The sequence below is a fragment of the Neophocaena asiaeorientalis genome, unplaced genomic scaffold (assembly GCF_003031525.2).
Source record: "Neophocaena asiaeorientalis asiaeorientalis breed wild unplaced genomic scaffold, Neophocaena_asiaeorientalis_V1.1 scaffold79, whole genome shotgun sequence".
Lineage (NCBI taxonomy): Eukaryota > Metazoa > Chordata > Mammalia > Artiodactyla > Phocoenidae > Neophocaena > Neophocaena asiaeorientalis.
Window position 1 is genome coordinate 779,444 of NW_020175402.1, and position 18,672 is coordinate 798,115.

The following is an 18,672-nucleotide window of genomic DNA, read 5'->3' on the forward strand; positions in this document are numbered from 1 at the left end:
CTCCATCCTTGGCCCTGATCACGTTGTGCCCAGGCACTGGCTCCCAGAGAAGGCAGCAGGAACCGCATGGCTTTGTCCCGACTAGTTCCTTCTCTCGCCAGAATCCCAGGGTGGGAGGAAACAGAGACTCTGAAGCCCCGGTCCCAGCGCTGGGCCAGCTCCTGCTCTGGCTGTGCACCTGGAGTGCTGGCAGAGTGGGCAGCTGATGGAGGCCTGATTCCTTTCCCTCCAGGAAGCCCAACCCTCTTTCCCCAACCCAGGAACTTCGGCTTCCCAGCAGGTGACCCGACCTAAGGCAGGTTCCCTCCCAGGTCCAGCTCTTGGCTTACCCGAATGCCTGTGCCACAGAGTCCCCTCTGTCTGCCCACCCCTGCCTGGGGTCCCCCAGTCTGAAGCATTCACCCCCAAGGAGGGCTCTGGGGAAGGACTCCACAGCTGAGCCGCCCAGGGAGGTGAGAATCTGGCTTTGAATGCTGAGTGGCTGACTTTCAGTCCCTATCAGAACCGGGCATTTCCCAGCACAGGCAGGCACAGAACCTGTCCATACCCAACCTTGCAGGGACTGGCCAACCAAGGCACCCAACTGTCACTCAGCGGGGATGAGACCATCCCCATGGCAGGCACAAAGAGCCCTCAAGGCCCTCAGTCCAGGGGATGCCGCCTCTGTGGCTGGGAAGACCTACTCTGGGGCTTCCCCGGGGGCAGGATGGGGGCCTGTGCGATGCCCTCAGATACTCACCCATCTGGAAGTCCCCGCTGCCCAGGTCCCCGCTGCCCACACCATCTACAAGTAAAAGAGAGACTCTTTGTTGAGCACCTACTGGGTGTCAGGCACTGTTCTGGGCACCTGGCACACGGTGGGGAAGGTCATGAAAACATAGCTGTTGCCTCCTCTCCACACTTAGGGAGGGCCGGCCTGTAAAAGCCAGCTTGGAAGCCTCCATCAGAGAGGGTGTGGACCAGGACGGATGGGGTGGGTGGCGCCAGGTCAGATTGGCCTCTAGGTGAGAATGGGAGGAAGTGGAGTAGGGGGCCGTAATCATCCTCTACCGTGCACTGCCCACCACCCTCCCCTTAGGTCCTGCTCAATCTGGGCTGTAAGGAGAAGCAGCCACCAGGCCCGGGTCGCACAGTTTTAAGTGGAGGATCCTGCGGTCACTGGGACCAGGGCTCAAGATGCACGCAGCTTTTAGCCCACCTCTTCTTTTTCTGAACTAAAAAAAAATTGAAGTATAGTTGCTGTACAACATTATACAGGTTACAGGCATACAATATAGCGATGCTCAATTTTTCTTTGTTTGTTTTTGGCTGTGCCGCGTGGCTTGTGGGATCTTAGTTCCCTGACCAGGGATCGAACCCAGGCCCCCGGCAGTGAAAGCACCAAGTCCTAATCACTGGACTGCCAGGGAATTCCCGTGATTCACGATTTTTGAAGGTTATTCTCCACTTATAGTTATTATAAAATATCGGCTATGTTTCTCATGATGTACAACATATCCTTGTAGCTTATTTTATACCTAATAGTTTGTACCTTTTACTCCTCGACCGCTATATTGCCCTTCTCCCCTCCCCTGTACCCACTGGTAACCCACTAGTTTGTTCTCTACATCTGTGAGTCTGCTTCTTTTCTGTTATATTCATTAGTTTGTTGTATTTTTTCGATTCCACATATAAGTGATATCATACGGTATTTTGTCTTTCTCTGTCTTATTTCACTTAGCATAATGCCCTCCAAGTCCATCCATGTTGCTGCAAATGGCAACATTTCATTCTTCTTTAGGGCTGAGGAGTATCTCATTCTATATGTATATACCACATCTTTATCCAGTCATCTGCTGCTGGACACTTAGGTTGCTTCCATATCTTTCTTAGTCCATCTCCTGAGGTGCCACCTTGGGCAAGCATCCTGGAGCCTCTTTAAGGACCGGTGGGAAGAACCCCAATTCCGTCCTTACCCCTTCCACTCCCAGCCACCAGAACCCTCTGCTCACCTCCGGAGACCTCATCAGCCAGGAAGTCCTCATCGTCAGAAAGGTCTGAATAGTTCCAGCCAGCACGGCCCACCGGGACTGTCTCTGCATCCTCGGGCAGGGACAAGCCATCATATGCCCTCAGCCCGCAGGTTACCTGTGGGACACCACACGAGCAATTGTGTCAAACTCTCCAACTCCTGCCAAGCCCAGGACCCCTCTTCTCACTTCAAGGGGGGGGGGCAGAGTCCCACCCCAAGGCCCTCCGGCAGTTAAATCAGACACGGTTTGGCAAAGACAGTCAGGCTGGGGCTGTACCATTGTTTTTGACTCAGTTTCCCCAAATCTCATTAGCCCCTGCATGAATCCTCAAATAAACTTATAAGTTTGTTTTGGGCCACACTGCACGTCTTGTGGGATCTTAGTTCTCTGACCAGGGATTGAACCCGTGCCCCCTGCAGTGGAAGCGCGGAGTCCTAACCACTGGACCGCCAGGGAAGTCCCGACAACAAACTTAAAATCACTTTGGTAAGTGACGACTCTTCTTCCTTTGGAGAAGGCAAGTGATATCCAGGACATGAGTTAGTGGACAGGGACACACAGGCAGGTAAAGGGTGACTGGGGCCAGCAAAGATGGGGGATGTGGGCAGGTGACAGGGTGGCCAGGGGCAGCATGGATGGGGGACAGAAGCAGAAATGGAGGGGAGGTCAACTGAAGCTGTTGCCGCCGACAGCAGCCCCCTGCCCCCCCGCCCCAGCGGTCTTGGCCACCTCTTTCTGCCTTGGTCTGGCCTCCAAATCTCCAGGCCACGGGAAACACATTCCAGCCACGTTGGAGATCAGCTCTGGCACTTGTGGGCACACTGACAGGATCATCTGCGCACCCAGGAGCGGGGGTGGAGCCCAGCTGCTGGGCTGAACGGGGGCAGGTCGGGCGTGGTGTCAACTCATGTGACCTCGGGCTGCAGCTGAGCCCAGCACAAGCTCCACCTCGGGCTCCTGTTCCACAGAGGGGCGGCTCGGACCCCGCACCTTGCAGGCCGGCGCAGAAGGGCCCCCGCAGCCATGACCCCTGCCTTTCTTGGGGATGGGTGCGGACAACGAAGGCCTCTTTCCACTTAGACAAGATTGAGGTGTTTCCAAAGGAGTTTTACAAAATAACTTAGAGGAAAACAAACCCAGCAGAGCCCAAGGGAACCCCAGAGCCCCCAAGCACAAGAGTGCATGGATTCACACACCCAGCCCCAGATGGCCTGGCGTGAGTGTCTCAGGCCTGCCCTGGCCTCAGCCCTATCTGGGGAGCCCAGCCTGACTAGAAGGAAATAGTCTCACTTGTGAAAACCAAACCCGGCCCTCACTGGCTAGAAAAGGTGGTGGCAGCAGCAGAGAGGGCCAAAGAGAAGAAGAAAAACAGAGAAACAGCCAATCCTTCTCCCTCCCTGCTTCCCCAACTTCACACAGCCCATGTCTTGGAGCCTCTGGCCTTTTCTCAGCTGGTGCCTCTTTTGGAATGCCCTTCCTCCTTTTGTTTACCTGGCTAACTCCAGTTCATCCTCCAAAACTCACCTAAACATCACCTCCTCTAACTACTCAGTAACAAAATGGAACAAATTCCATATAGGCCTGGAAACATGGAGGAGTCTCAAACACATTATGCTGAGCGAAAGAAGCCAGACACGGAAGACTCCATAGCATACGATTTCACTTCTATGAAACCCACGGGGGGAAAAGTCTAATCTATAATGACAGAAAGATCTGTAGTTGCCTGGGACCAAGGGTTGGGTGCGGCTGTCCGGGAAGGGTCACAGGAAACCTTTTGGAGTAACGGTCCCCTGGCTATATACAACTCATTCTCATTATTGAATTGTACACTTAACGTGGGTATGTTTTATTGTATGTAATTTACACCTCAATAAATATGACTCAAAAGAAAATCTCCTCTGGGAGGCTTTGTCATGACTCCTTGGCCTTTCCAGCCACCTCTGCCCCTAGGCTGGGTTCTGGGCCCTCCAGGGCTCACACTGTAATGACCTGTACCTCCACTGGAATGACAGCACCTTGAAGGCATGGCCTGTGATGAGCTCATCTCTACCTTCTCAGCACTCCATGTTCAATAAATGCTTGAGTAAACGAATGGACAAAAGTGTCATCACCTATTAATTCGAGCTTCTTCCTGAACATGACTTGTTCTGAAGGTACCACCCACCCCCAAGCAGTCTATATGCATCTCCCTCCCAGGCTGGGAGCTCCCTGGGGGGAGGGGCTGGGTGCCAATTGGTCATCTTTGTGTTTGCAGTGCTACCAAGCCTTGCGTAATGTCAGCACTGCCCATGTCTTACCCCTAAAGCCCTTCCCCGCACAATCCACGGGCACATCCCTCCTCCTGTTCCTTTTTTTTTTTTTAATATATATATTTTTGAATTCACATGTATTTTATTTCATTATTTTTTGGCCACACCGTGCGGCATGTGGAATCTTAGTTCCTCGACCAGGAATTGAACCCGCGTCCCCTGCATTGGAATCGCAGAGTCTCAACTACTGGACCACCAGGGAAGTCCCTCCTGTTCCTTCTTTCCCCTCCCCCTCCCTCTGGACAAGTGCCCATTCCAGCCTTGGGTGGCCAGTAGACCTCTGGGCCATGCCCATGAGGTCTGCATCCAGGAATAAGCCTTAGAACCTCAAGGAGCTGGTGAGAAGTAGATTCCTGGGCTCCTTCTCAGAGCCGCTGAGTCAGACTCTCCCCACCCCAGCTGGGAGGGTTAAAGTCGTGCATGCTCAGGGGATTCTGACACTCACGGGTTACGAACCACAAGACTAGCCCACTACCAGGGTTTCTCCTTCCTCCCCTGAGTAGGGGTAGAGGGCAGTGTTCTCACTGGGTTGGGGGCGGGGGTGGTCCTGAGAAGGCCCTGATTGACCTAAGGGGAGTGAGGCTAGGGCTGGTGCAGGGGCACTGACACTGAGCAGAGGAGGTTAGAGAGGCAGGACCCTCCCCACTTGGGGAGGGCTCTCTTTGTGTCATTGCCACCCCCTCTCCCTCCCCATGGAAGCAAGGCTGTGGAGGGCATGCACGGTGCACAGAGATTCCTGGCACCCCCTAGACACCAGACTGCTGTCTGGAAAGGAAAATCCTGGTGGTAAGCAAGGTCTAGAGCTTCTCCCAGGGAGGGAGAGGCCACTGGGGCTTGGGAATGGACAGGAAATAGCAAAGATTCAACTTGGAAAAAATGCTAGGAACACACATCTGTAGTGAGAGGAGAGAATCCAGAGCATGGCGGGTCCTGGACCGAAGCCCCTCCACCCCAGGGACCCCAGGAAATGGTCTCTGTGCATGCCAGCCTGCCCTTGCTCGCAGTCCCTACCCCAGGACCTGAGGCTTTGGGGTCAGATAAGGGCCTGCAGCAAGGCACAAGCCAGCAAGAGCAGAGACTTCACTTGTGGAAAGCTGAAGATCAAAAGGTTTTAACAGCTGTATTTTACATCTAGGAAGGGAGATGAAGCCAGGCTGGAAAGAAGCTTCCAGAAAGAGCACAAAAGAGCTTAGGACTTTTGCTTAGCACAAAAAAGTCTTAGGACTTGACCATAGAAGGGAATTTGGATTCAGAGCTGGAAAGTCCAGGGTCTACTTGGACTAACATTCATTGAGCACTTACTATGCAGCAGGCACTCCTTTAAGGATTTTGTAGGTGTTAACCCAGGTCAGGTGTTAGGTAACCCCACTGTAAAGACGGGGAAATGGAGCAGAGTCAGGAACCTGCTTGAAGATCTAGCACAGGGTAGAGCTGGGATTTGAACCCTGGTGGTCTGGCTCCAACAGCTAAGTCCTTACCACTGTACCACACCACCTCTGTAACAAAGGCTGTGGAAGAGACGAAACAACTGAGGTCACTGAGAGTCACTCCCACATAGCCTCTCAACTGCAATTCCCAGTTTACAGAGCATTTCCTCAGCCTCAGTGTCATCTGACCCTGACAGTGACCCCCTGAGACGGATGAGCTGGTGCGGATGGCCCCCACTGGCTGGCAGTCAGGACTGTCCCAGGACCTCTGAGCTCCCTACCCCAAGCCCCTGCTCCCCAGGAAAGGACATGGGGCTGGAGCTGGGCCTCTGGGCTGGCCATGAAGCCCAAGCAGTGGGCAGGGCCAGGAGGCCCAGGGCTGACCAGTCTCCATCCCAAACCGGACCAGCTCCCAGGATGGTTCATGGGATGCCTGAGCCGGCAGCGTCCTGGACCCATACAGTGGGTGCTTAAGGTCCCAAGGAGGGCCATCAGTGGCTCCAAGGTCAAAGGCAGAAATAGAACCCAGGTTTCCTGCGCTGCAGCCTGTCTCCGGCTGTGAGGGAGCCCTGCTTCCTTCCAGAAGAACCCAGTGCTTCAGGCAGGCGTTGGAGCCGGATGGCGGGGCCAGACAGGAAGGGTCCAGAGGGCAGGCCTGGGTCACAGAGGAAGGAGTCAAACAGAGAAGGGGATTTTCCAGACCCTGCAGGTTCCTGGTGAAGGAAAGGAGGGGGCAGCTGACTCACACAGGCCAAGGACTGTTCTAGACTGCTAGGAACAATTGCGTGTGGTGGAGGTGTGGGCAGAGTGCCCCCACACACACAATGGCCAGGCGCTCCCTGAACACAGGCAGGGTGAGGCAGTGGGGGGACCAGACAGGCAGGATATCAAACAGACGGGGGTCTTCTGGGAGGCACCCACTCTCAGAGGCTGGGTTGGATCCAGGCCCTCCAGTGAGGATGAGGTCACACGTGGAGCTCCAGGTCCAAGTCCTGCAAAGGCCCCTTGGGGACCGGGGACATCGGCCGCGCCTTCCTCTCCTGGACTGGGTGAGGATGCAGAAGGAGCCAAGGATGTCTGGGAGGAGTGTGGGGGTGAAAGGTCAAGCCATGAGCGAGGGGTATAGAAGGCAGAGGTTTTGGGGTACAGGGGTAGGTACAGATACAGATAGTGGATATGGGGTGTGGGGTTTTCAAAAGGAGTTTTTAGGGGCTTCCCTGGTGGCGCAGTGGTTGAGAGCCCGCCTGCCGATGCAGGGGACACGGGCTCGTGCAAAGTGAGGATTGTGGGTCTTGTGGAGGCTACGTGTATAGACAAGAGTTTCCGGCGCTGCTAAAATCAAAGCTGTAGGAAGAGACACAGCGGCAAGTGAAGAGACGACCATAAAAATGGTCACTGTCCGCGGAGGGCTTTCCCCGTGCCAGGCCCTGTCCTCAACATACTCAACTAATCCTCACAGCAACCCGGGAGGGCTGGCACTACAGGGCCACTATCCCTCATCTGCAATAAGGGAAATCCAAGGAGCTCCGAAAACCAAGAGTGGTTTTTTTTGTTTTGTTTTTAGTAAGTTTATAGCAAGCTCATTTGGTGTCAAGTCCTGACCTAAACTGACATGAAGCTATTAATAGCTTATCCACTCCGCTTAGGGTAAACAGTCATACGTTTTGCTGCAGCAATATTAATGTGTTTGATTATGGGGTGTCGCCCCAGACTGTACCGAGGATGTCACATCACAGCTGGCATATGCTCTATGTCACCTTTCTCAAGTCTGGAAACTTCTGAATTCCAAAATATGGCTGACTCCAAGGGTCTCAATTAAGGGATTGTGAACGTATAACTGTTATTTCCATTTTGCAGGCTCAGAGAGCGCCGTCCGTGTAAATGGGAGTAAGCATGTACCTTGTATACAGTTAGTGCTCCATAAGCATTAGAATTAGTACCGCGCAGGGGGCACAGGGTAGAGGTGAAGGGCTGAGAGGTGATGAAGTGACGCACGCAGGCTTGGGATTTGGGCTCAGGCCTAGGGTCACCTTCAGGTCTGGGATGAAGGGAGGGGTCTAGCTCTGCTGCCCAGGCCCTGGGCTGGCTGGCTGGGTGGGGCCCTGGCTGGGGGTGAAGCTTGGTTTCAAGGCTCAAATTGTCTGCCTGCTCTGAGGTTGATTCTGGGAGGACTGGGGGACTTCGGGCTTCTCCAGAGACATTCTTCCCATGTCTTGGGCAGCCAGCCCATGCCCTCCCCCCACCTCCCCATGGTCCAGGCCTGGGGCTGAGCCCTCCACCACCCCACAGCTGGGCAGGAAGGCCTGAGTACCGCAGTCCCCAGGGTGGCTGCAGCTGCCTGGAGTGAGCTCACTCCATCAAAATCCAGAGACAGCGTGCGGGTGGGGGACAAACGAGCCGCTGCCTGCCCACCTGCCTTCTGCCAGCACAGACTCTGCCCCCTCCCCCACCCAAGGCGGAGGGACCAGCAAAAGCGTGACCCGAGGCCCTGAAATCTCCAGGGAGGGACCCACACTCAGACAAGTTCCTCCTCCCACTCTGCTGCGACGCAGGCTCCCAGATAACTCCACAAGTGCTCCCCACACTCTGCTACAACCCAGGCCCCAGATACGGGGTCAAGGTGCCATGCCCCACCCCCAGGCTGCTGGGTACCTTGTCCACGGGCAGCAGACGGCAAAGGGGAAGGAATCTGTCAGAGCAGCACTTTGTTGTGCAAACTGCCAGGGGCGGGAGGACCCAACACAAAGGCCAAAAGGCCTTTAATCCCCTGGCAGGCTGAGAGGGGCGCCGGGCCGGAAAGGAGGCGGCCGCAGCCTCCTCTGGCAGGCCTGCACTGCCCGTGCCACTCGGGAGCCCTGCCAGCTTCCCACACTTGGGCTCCCAAGGCGGCAGGATCTTCGCCAGCCAGGTGGCCAGGAAGGACACAGATCCCCCAAATAAGGAGAATGGCCGAGGCTCATCAAGGGCTCACCACGTGCAGACGCTGAGATAAGGTCTGTACAAGGCTTATCTCACACAAACCCGCAACCTCACAAGGCAGATACTGGTGGCTCCCCCACTTTTCAGATAAGGAAAGAGGCTCAGAGAAGGCAAGCCACCTGCCCAAGTACACACAGCTAAGGCAACAGAAATCCAGTTTGAAAGTGGGGCCCCTGTGCTAGCTCAGAGGCACAGCTGCCAGCAGGCCCCTCCTTCTAACCCCTGCCCTCTGTACCATGGCCTGGAACTTGGAAAGGCAGCATTCCAGCCAGCATCCCGAGGGAGTGCTGAGGCCCAGTCAGGGTCTTCGACCCTGGCCAAGGGAGTGGGAAGCTGGGGCCTGGAGCTTCTCATCCCAGCTCTGCCCCAAACTCACCATGTGACCCTGGACAAGCCCCTTGACACCCTTCCCTTTTAGCAAACTGCAGCCATCTCAGTCAATGTGAGCCAAAGCACCAGGAGGACAGGACAGTGATTTTTATGTTTTGATCATTGCTGCATCTTCAGAACAGACAACACATAGTAGGTGCTCAATTAATATCTGCTGATTGAGGGACTTCCCTGGTGGTCCAGTGGGTAAGACTCCATGCTCCCAATGCAGGGGGCCCAGGTTCGATCCCTGGTTGGAGAACTAGATCCCGCATGCATGCTGCAACTAAGAAGTCCGCATGCTGCAGCTAAAGGATCCCCCGTGTGGCCACTAAAACCCGGAGTGACCAAAGTAAATAAATAAATAAACAAATATTTTTAAAAAATCTGTTGATTAGGTGGCAAGATGAAAGAATGAATGAATGAACAAACGAACTTGCCCAACAACCCTGAGGTAGGAATTAGCCCATTTGACAAAAGAAAGCAAAGTTCAGAAACAGAAAGTAAGGACTTGCCCAAGATCACACAGCTAGCATATACCAGAATTATCTCTGGGCTTCATTTCCCCATTGGTAAAATCGAGGCCATAACACCTCATCCCAAGAGAAGCAGGGGACTGAGTCACACACTCCCTGAAATCCATCCTAGGACACCTTGCCCTTGGATTACAATCCTGCCAGGTCTCATTTCTCTTGGTGATAAAAATGGTCTTTGGCCGCACTTCCCAAAGCAAAGAACCCTGCTTTGTTTGCTTCCTTCCTGGGGCTGCTGAGAGAGGCAAGTAGAATGAAGGGTGACCTGCTTTGGGAAGTGTGGCCAAAGACCCTGAATTTGTCTCGCCCTTTCGCAAGTAGACCTGACCCGGGCTCTGCCTTGAAGGCCCCTCTAATGTAGCTGGGGCGGGCGCCCGAATGGGTCTGCTACAGCCATGGCCAAGCAAGAGCAATTTATCCCTGCGTCTCAGAGAGATGCGACCGGTGGGGCAGAGAGGGTGCACAGCCCCGAACCTAGGCCACCTCGGCCTCTTTCTAGCTGGGTGGGCTCAGCTTCCTCATCTGTTAAAAAAGGGTCATCGATCAGACCTACCCCATAAGGTTCAATTCCAGTCACTCTGACCTCTACTTTTTGGGTATCTAATAGGCGTTGGCCCTGAGGATAAAATGAGGAAGTAGATGGTCACGGAGCTCCGTGTGCCTAGTGGAGACAGACCACGAAACCGAGTGATGAAAACACAGTGTGCAGAGAACTCTGCAGAGGAAGGACAGAGGCTAGGAGAGGCCAGAGGAGGGTCCGCCCCACTTAGTGAGGCTGGGCGGAGGTTGGGGAGGGTTTCCCAGAGGAAATGACAATTCATCTGGGTTTGAAGATGATTTTGCCTAAGCAGGATGGAGAAGGGAGACAGAGTATGCACCAGGCAGAAGGAAGGTGGGCTGAGGGACAGGAAGAAGTTTGGTGCAGTGGGACATGGTGTGCCAGGTGGCAGAGGATCAAAGGAAACCAGCCCCGAATGGGCTTTTCCACTAAAGAGCAGTGCCCCTTTTCGTGCTGTTATCATGGTGCTGGTCACAGAGCCCAACGCTCCCAGTGCCCCCGGAGTCCCCACACTCTCTTCCTGCTCTTACACTCCAGGCATGGGTCTCCCCTGGTGCTGCGTGTGCTGCCTGCCACGTACAGGGAGGAAGCAGGAAGCTACTGGGAAATGTCCCTGCCCCACCCATGTGCCAGGTGGGGCCACTGTGGTGGGAGTAGCCGAGTGGCAGCTTCCGGGCTGGGCCGCCCAGCAAGAAGGTGCCCAGGGGTTGGACGTTATCCACCAAGTACTGTTGGTGCCAACAGCGCCCGTGGTGTTCACGTGCCTGCCTCCTGCCCACAGCCCGGTTCGGTCCTCAGATTCTCTGGCCATGGAACACTGGCGTGCCTACGGGCCTTCGAGGCCACAGCAACCTGGTCGGGTGTGCCCATGCCTTCTGGGGTCACGACCCACAGATTTCATGAATGAAGTCCCTAGCGCAGTGCCAGTCCTACGGGAGGATGCAGGGAGTGCTCCACACATTTTCAATGACATGAGACACCACTAACAACGAGCCTGAACAGACTAGGTTAGGCCTTTCCAACTGCTCTCGACTCACCAAAGAATTAGGAAAAAAGCCCGTATTATGGCCAACCAGGTCCTGTGTGATCTCTCTACACACACGTGTATATACTTAGACAGACCTCTGCACTTCCTCTCCTACTGTGCCCTCCCTACTCCCTGCCACATTTGTCTCAACATTTCTAACACACCAAGCCCCCACCCACCTCAGGGCCTTTGCACTTGCTGTGTCCCCTGCCTGGGACACCACCCCCAGGTGTACACATTCCTCTTCCCCTGGTTTTTGCTCAAATGTCACCTCTAGAGAGACCCACCCGACTATATTCCAGGTCCAGAATCCATTATAGTTGGCTCTCTGTCGCTTCCCTTACTTTGCCTCAGACGACCTCACCACTTAAATTCTACCCTACATTTTACATGTTTATCATCAGCTCCGTGAAGGCAGGGACTTTGTCCATTTTGTTCACTGCTGAATCCCCAGCCCCTAAAAGTGCCTGGCACACAGGAGATGCTCAATAATATTTGTTAAATTAATGAATGAATGGGGTTTACAAATCAAGAGACAGTCTTAGAAAGGTGACTTGCCCATGGCCACAGAGACACTGAAGCCAGACCCCTGGTTCCAAACAGGGAACTCTGTCCTACCTGAGCCCTCCTCCTGCCATCTCTGACACCTGGAGCTTTGCAGCCAGGAGGCCCATCTCTGGGGACACAAGAAGCTGTCCACGGTCACTGAGGAGAGACCTGCCCGCTGCCCAGACCAGCATCCCAGGGAACAGGCGGGGATCTCAGAGGCAAGCAGGCCCACAGCTCTGGCTCCAGGGCCTTGCGCAAGGCAGCCAGACAGCCAGGCCTCAGTGACTCCATTCCTGCTTGCTCCCGTGGGCATCGGCAACAGGAAAAAACAGGCTGGAATAGCAGCCCAACAGCTGCAGCCAAAAAGGCCAGCTCCCCCTGCCCCCGGGGCTTTCCTCATCTGCTTCCTGGAGGGGGAGGAGGGGCAGGCAGGGCCGAGCCCATGGTTGAAGATAGGCCTGTGGGCAACAAGCTGGAAATAAGAGGAAGGGCCCCTTCCTTTTGAAGCACTCCTCCCCCCCCCCATCCCCTTTCCTCATGACTAATGTCCATTCTAGGGCATAGTAACTCTGGACAGGAATAGGTATGAGGGAAGGTCATGCAGACAAACACGTCTGGGAAAGGCTGGCTGCACAAAGCTGAGCTGGTTCCCTAAGTCTTAAATGTCCCAAATACCATGATGAGGGAAGGGGGACAACTATTTAGTGTTTCCCAAATGTGCTTAATTTGGAACCCTTTCTTCATGCAGACCTCATGGGACTAGGGTTCCACAGAACATACTTTGGGAACACCCACCCAAACATCCATCTTTCCCTCAGCTAGCTGCCAACAGGCTCTCCCAAAGGAAGGCTTTAGACGTAAGCTATGAGCCACCACCACAGGGGTTTTGAAAAGGGGGTTCCTGAAGACAGAAAAGCCCCAAGGCCACATGAGAAGTGCTGACAAAGGAAAAGTGGGCCATGTGACAGCTAGCTGGTGGCAGGAGGATACGCTCTCTCCCGGGGTGAGAAAACCCAGACAGGAGCTGCTCCTTCCCTCCCTGACCATCAGCTGCCCTCTCAGAAGATGAGTCCCTCAGAGAGGACAAGGAGGGGAGCCCAGCACCTGGTCACTCCCAGTGCCCTAGGATCAAGGAGAAGGTCCCAGGGTATCCACGCCCAAAGACAAAGGGAGCGGAGTGATCAAGGGAGGGCTCAGCTGCTGAGTGCAGAGATGGGGACGGGGGATGCTGGGGGCGAGGGGAGGTGGGAGGGGTTGGTGGTCCTCCAGGCAGCAGGTGGGCCATGAGGGATGGAGAACGGGCTTCCAGCTCACCCCGATGTCTTGGGCAAGTCCCTTCCCCTCTCTGGGCCTCAGGCTCCCTTGTCAAATGACGCAGTAGGCCTAGATCACTGTTTTCCAGTCTGTCCTCAGGGGGTGGGCGGGGAACAGGTAGAGTTTGGGCCCACTCCCCCAAATACTCACTTCAATGAAAAACAAATTCCATCTTTTCCCATTTTATATTCTGACCTTCTACATAATATGTCTGGTTCAGTCCCTGGTTAGCTGTAAGCAAGTCACTTCACCTCTCTGTGCCTGTTTCCTCAGCTGTAAAATGGGCAAGATAATTTATAATAATAGTATCTACCTCATAGGGTTGTTGTAAAATGCTACCACATGGTGGAGGCTCTATAGGTGTTTGCTGTTATTTATCAAAATATAATAGTATTTAACCAAAATACCATTATTTTGATGTAAACAAGGGTTGCACTGCTTAATAATAAGTTTAAAAGTTTTCAGCTTAGACGATCCCAAAGGTTCCTTCTGGCTTTGCCATTTTATGACTCTGAAACCCTGAAATGTTAGAATTCTAAAATTCTAGGCTGTGACTCCCACCAGCAGAGAGAGCAGGGCTCGGGGAGGGAATTACAAAGTGAGGACCAAGCCATAAGGAACAGACTTCAGGAAACTGACCAGCGAAGGGTTACCATCTTCATCATCGTCATTTACCTGTTTACACCTCCCCCACTACCCTGTTCCAGAAAGACTCAAAGCAGCTAACAAAGATATACGCGTAACAGCAAGAGAAAACCAACTAAAGACGCATAAGCAAAACTGTATTACAGCAGACAGGGCCTGGACTGGAGTGAGACGAGTAGGCGGGAAGCATGTGCTCAATTCTGGAGGTCTGGGAAAGTGACAATGCATTGGGTTCTAAGTTTTCCAGTGGCCAGTGGGAAGAAGGAAACCTGACCGGTCCCTGGATTCTGTGTCCCAGGAGGTAAAAACAAACCCGTTGCTTAGAGGAAGCACAACTGGGCTTCCCTGGTGGCGCAATGGTTAAGGAATCCACCTGTCAATGCAGGGGACACGGGTTCGAGCCCTGGTCCAGGAGGACCCCACACGCCGCGGAGCAGCTAGGCCCGTGCGCCACAGCTGCTGAGCCTACGTGCCACAACTATTGAGGCCCGTGTGCCTACAGCCCATCCTCTGCAGCAAAAGAAGCCACCACAATGAGAAGCCCGCGCACCGCAACGAAGAGTGGCCCCCGTTCGCCGCAGCTGGAGAGAGCCCGCGCGCAGCAACAAAGACCCAACACAGCCAAAAATAAAATAAATTAATTTTTAAAAAAAAGAAGCAGCAGCACAACTATTCCTGATACTGACAGCATGAAAGCCCCGAGGGTAAAGATTTACCTGGCACCCTTCTTTAGCCTTGCTGCAGGGGGGCCGGCATCCCACTGGAGTCCACTGACCATGACCCTTTGACAATGAGGTCAGGGGCAGAGGCCATAGTGTTCAAAGATCCAAGAAGCTGGAATGGTGGTCCAGGGAGTGCCCCCAGCATCCTCGCTCTGGGCAGGATTACCCATCCCTCCCCATGCCTGAACACAGCCAGTGCCCAAAATAGCCAGAGCAGGAGAGGGTGCCAGGAGGCCCGGGGCAGGGCACCTGGCTAGGCCTGCCCACAGAGGAGGGCCCAGTGGGCCAAAGCACACACATCCCTGGGGTACAAAGGAGCACCTTCACTTGGGCACATGGCCCTCTCTGGGAGTCCCCCACCCACCAGGCTCCCCCCTTGGCTGCACGTTGCTCACGCAGAGTCTAGGCAGCTGCTCCACCCTTTCCACAAGGCAGGCCTTCCTGCAAGAGCCAAATGGAAGAGTCTTCACAAAAACACCACCCGCACCCTAGAGGGAAGTGCTTGGAGACCTCCTCCTGCTCCCCACCTCCAAGGTCTGCCTCCCTCAGGATTCTCCTGGATCTCCCGAGCTGTAGGCCAAGACAATGGGGGCTATTTTGGGCTGCATGGGGTATTTAAAGCTCTGGCTGGGCCTCATTCCTGGGGAACAAGAGGCCCTGACCTCTGTAAGGCCTTCCTGAAATTGTTGCTGCTCATATTGTGGTGGACGTGTCCCAACCTCTCCCGCCAGGCCTTAAGGCCCCGAGGGATGTCGCACAAGCGCCTCCTCCTCCAGGAAGCCCTCAGGGCCGCTACCTAAGACCCTTGGAGGAGCTGGGTCCTGGCCCCTGCTCAGCCACTGATCTTCTCAGCCCACACTTTCTGCATTTGCAGTTTTCTCATCTGCAAAATCTGGATAATACCACCAGTATGTGTAAAAGTACTTGGAGGCTTCGTTAAAATGAAGCTGTGTCTCCCCAGCTACCATGTGGGGGAGAAGGTAAGCAGGGTGGAAATCTTGTCTGTTTTGTCACTGCTCTTTTTCTAGCACCTGGCACACAGTAGGTGCCAAATAAATATCTATTGACTGATATAAATATTTGTGGAATGTGTCTGTAATCCCCACAGAACCACCCACAGTGCTGAGTACACAGGTGGTTAATACTCTTTGGTAATAATATTGCCAGATCTCATTTTGGGCACTTGGACCATGCCAGGCCTTATGCTAAGTACTATACATTGATTATCTCATTTAATTTGCTCAGCAATCCCAAGAGGTCGGTACTATTATTATTTTATAAGCAAGAAAATGCGAGTTCCACTCCAAGTTTAAGGAGCTTGCCTGGGGTCCTGAAGCTACAAAGCAGCCTAAAACTACAAGCGGGAATCAAACCCAGGAATGCTGAAGTCTCTATGATCCTGCACAAAAACACCTCCAAGAAATGCAGCGGGGTGAGCACTGAGCTGGGAGCCAAGAGCCTGAATTCAGCCATTCAGTAGCTGTGTGACTTCAAGCAAGTCACTTGGCCTCTCTGGAACTGTTTTCTCTTCCATAAAAACAGGAGCGTTTATTCTTGTTCCTTTGTGTCATTAGTAAAATCAAAGGGATTTAGGGATGTGACCATGTCCCCCATGTTAGCCCCAACCCCTCCCCAGGGTCAGCAGCTATGAAGGACGGTGGGAAGATGTCCTGGAGAGGACGGGGGTGCCCACTGCTGGCTCTGGAACAAGGCTTGGCAGTGGCTGACAACAGCTGGTATGAGTTCTGGGCCTGGCCCAAGTAGGGGGAGAGGGGTGGGCTGAGAGGTCACCTCTGGTCGTCCTGTGTCACCCTTCCTTGCTGACAGCTGCTGGGGCCTCAGGGCCAAGGGCCCCGCAGCAGGAGGGGGTGGGAGCCGGCTGGCTGGCGTCATCTCAGGCCTCATGCTGCCAACTGCTCAAATCCCAGGGTGCCTGGCCCTGCCGGGCTCACTGGCCAGGACGCAGGCCTCACTGCCCCACCCCGTAGCCCTTTCCCCAGTTCCCTGGGAAGTCTGGGGTGAGGGTGGAGGGGCTGGAGCAAAGGTCTGCAGGTTGAACATGCCTTGCTTGGAGCCTGGGCTGCCCCAGACCCCCTGAGGGGAGGTGGCTGGGCAGGTCTGGGTAGGAAGGGGGTCCTAGGAGGGGCCTTGTGGTTTTCCTGGCAAATGGCTGGGGTTGCAAGCCCTGCAGGGACCCTTCTTGGAGCCTGTGAACTCAGCCTGGCCTGGCCCCACCCCAGACCCCTCTCAGCTCCCACAGCTCCACTCCCAGCTCAGTGCCGAGCCTTTCCAGTCTGCTGCAGCCCACGCGCCTCTTGCTCCTCTGAACTCCTGCCTACCCATAATTACCACTGACCATATTTTCCAAAGTGAACGTGAAGAACAGTTTAACAAAGGATTCTTGGGCCACTTCCGGGTGTCAGAGGCAGCCTGGGAGATGTAGTCTGGATTTCAAACTCTGGGACATGTTCACAGTGTTTTGGAAGGACTTTTTTTTTTTGGCCACGCCGCATGGCACGTGGGATCTTAGTTCCCTGACCAGCGATCCAACCCACGCCCTGTGAGGTGGAAGCGCAGAGTCTTAACCACTGGACTACCAGGGAAGTGCCTGGAAAGACTATTTTTATATTACTTTATTCATAAATCAAAGCCATCCTAGGAAACGTGTGTTGGCCACATGCCACCTCACACCAGTTAGAGCTGACTGGACACCCCAGCCTGGCAACTTCCTAGCTGTGCAGCCCTGAGCAAATCACTTGACCTCTCTGAGCCTCTGATGCCTCATCTGTAAAACAGGAATCAAAATAGCCACCTCAGGGAGGTTGGGAGGGAGGGAGACGCAAGAGGGAAGACATATGGGAACATATGTATATGTATAACTGATTCACTTTGTTATAAAGCAGAAACTAACACACCATTGTAAAGCAATTATACCCCAATAAAGATGTTAAAAAAAAATCATCAAGAGAATAAAAAGGAAAACAAGAGAGTAAAAAAAAGAAAAAAAATAGCCACCTCGCAAGGCTGTTGTGAAGATTCAACAGGACAACCCAAGAGCTTAACCCAGTGTCTGACACTTACTAGGTTCAAGTGTCACTTCTTGCCTTTCCTCTCCTCCCACTCCTACCCCACCAAGACCTTACACGCCAAGAGAGTGAGCTCCTCAGAAACCCCTGGGGAGAACAGTCCCTGTTCTGCCCCCTTACAGGCTAGACAGGGCTCAAGAGGAACCTACCTACAAAAGGCTCCGATGGATTCCTGGGTCCTGGACTGTCAGGGTAGGAAGGGATCACCTAGCCCAACACCCTCACTTATCAGAAAAGGAAACCGAGGCCCAGAGAGGGCAAGTAAGGACATTAAGGAGGCCCAGCAAGTGTTGAAGGGGCTGAATTCACACCCATCTCTGCCGGACTGCTTCTGGGTGACGTGACCTCTTGGAGCTTCATTTTAGTGTCCCTCCCCACTGGAGTATTGTTACAAGGAGAAGTTGGATTATGTATGCAGAGTTCTTACAGCAGTGCTGGGTACTCGGAGAGGACGTAGCAGCTCAAGGAAGAGAGGAAGAAGTCTCCCTGCAAGTTGATGGCAGAGGCAGACTCAGGACCCAGGTGTCCTGGCTCTTAATACAGGGCCCTTCACTTTCCACAATGCCCCCTTCTTCCCATCCTTCCCCAAGGCTGGGGTCCGGGCCGCACCGATGACTCTGGGAAGGTGGCATTAGGCTGGGTCTTTGCGGTGGGCTGATCGAGGCCTGAGACCCCAGTCTCAACCTCTGGGATTGAGAACTGGTTCCTCTGGCCCGCCCCAAGACCCAGTCAGACAGGCCCAGCAGAGGAAATGGCAGGAAGGGTTGGCAAGCAAGGGGTGCGTGTCCTTGGCAGGGAGAATTCACCTCCCAGGGACTTGGGTTACCGGAAATGATAAATCTCCCACTGCCTGCCACCTTCGACCAGGAATGTCGGCTGCCTGGGCGAACATCCTGTCCACCTGCCCCAGGACAGCCCAGGGACAGCCAGGACCTCGCCCACCCCCTGCTCCCTGCCCTGCCCCTGGGGCCTTGGCTTGGTCTCTGGGGCTCCGCAGCCAAAGGGCACCTGTCATTCTGGGAAGGTTGGAACGGTTGTAAATAACCAATCACAGGAGGAGAAGAGAGGGCTGGAAGGGGGACCCCCAAAATATTGAAAGCCACCCCTAAACCTGATTCATTCAATCCTGTCAAACATGGAT

The 18,672-nt window shown here is 54.1% G+C and overlaps 1 protein-coding gene across 1 annotated transcript in view; it reads right to left on the reverse strand.

Annotated features, from left to right (window-relative positions):
• The window catches only part of HSPG2 (heparan sulfate proteoglycan 2), a 106,481-nt gene that overhangs the window by 64,732 nt on the left and 23,077 nt on the right, over positions 1-18,672 (reverse strand). The window contains exons 3-4 of the mRNA XM_024766869.1: positions 1,992-2,127; positions 740-784 (exon numbers count right to left, since the gene is read on the reverse strand). Coding sequence (XP_024622637.1) covers positions 740-784; positions 1,992-2,127 — 181 coding nt within the window. The remainder of the gene's footprint in view (positions 1-739; positions 785-1,991; positions 2,128-18,672) is intronic.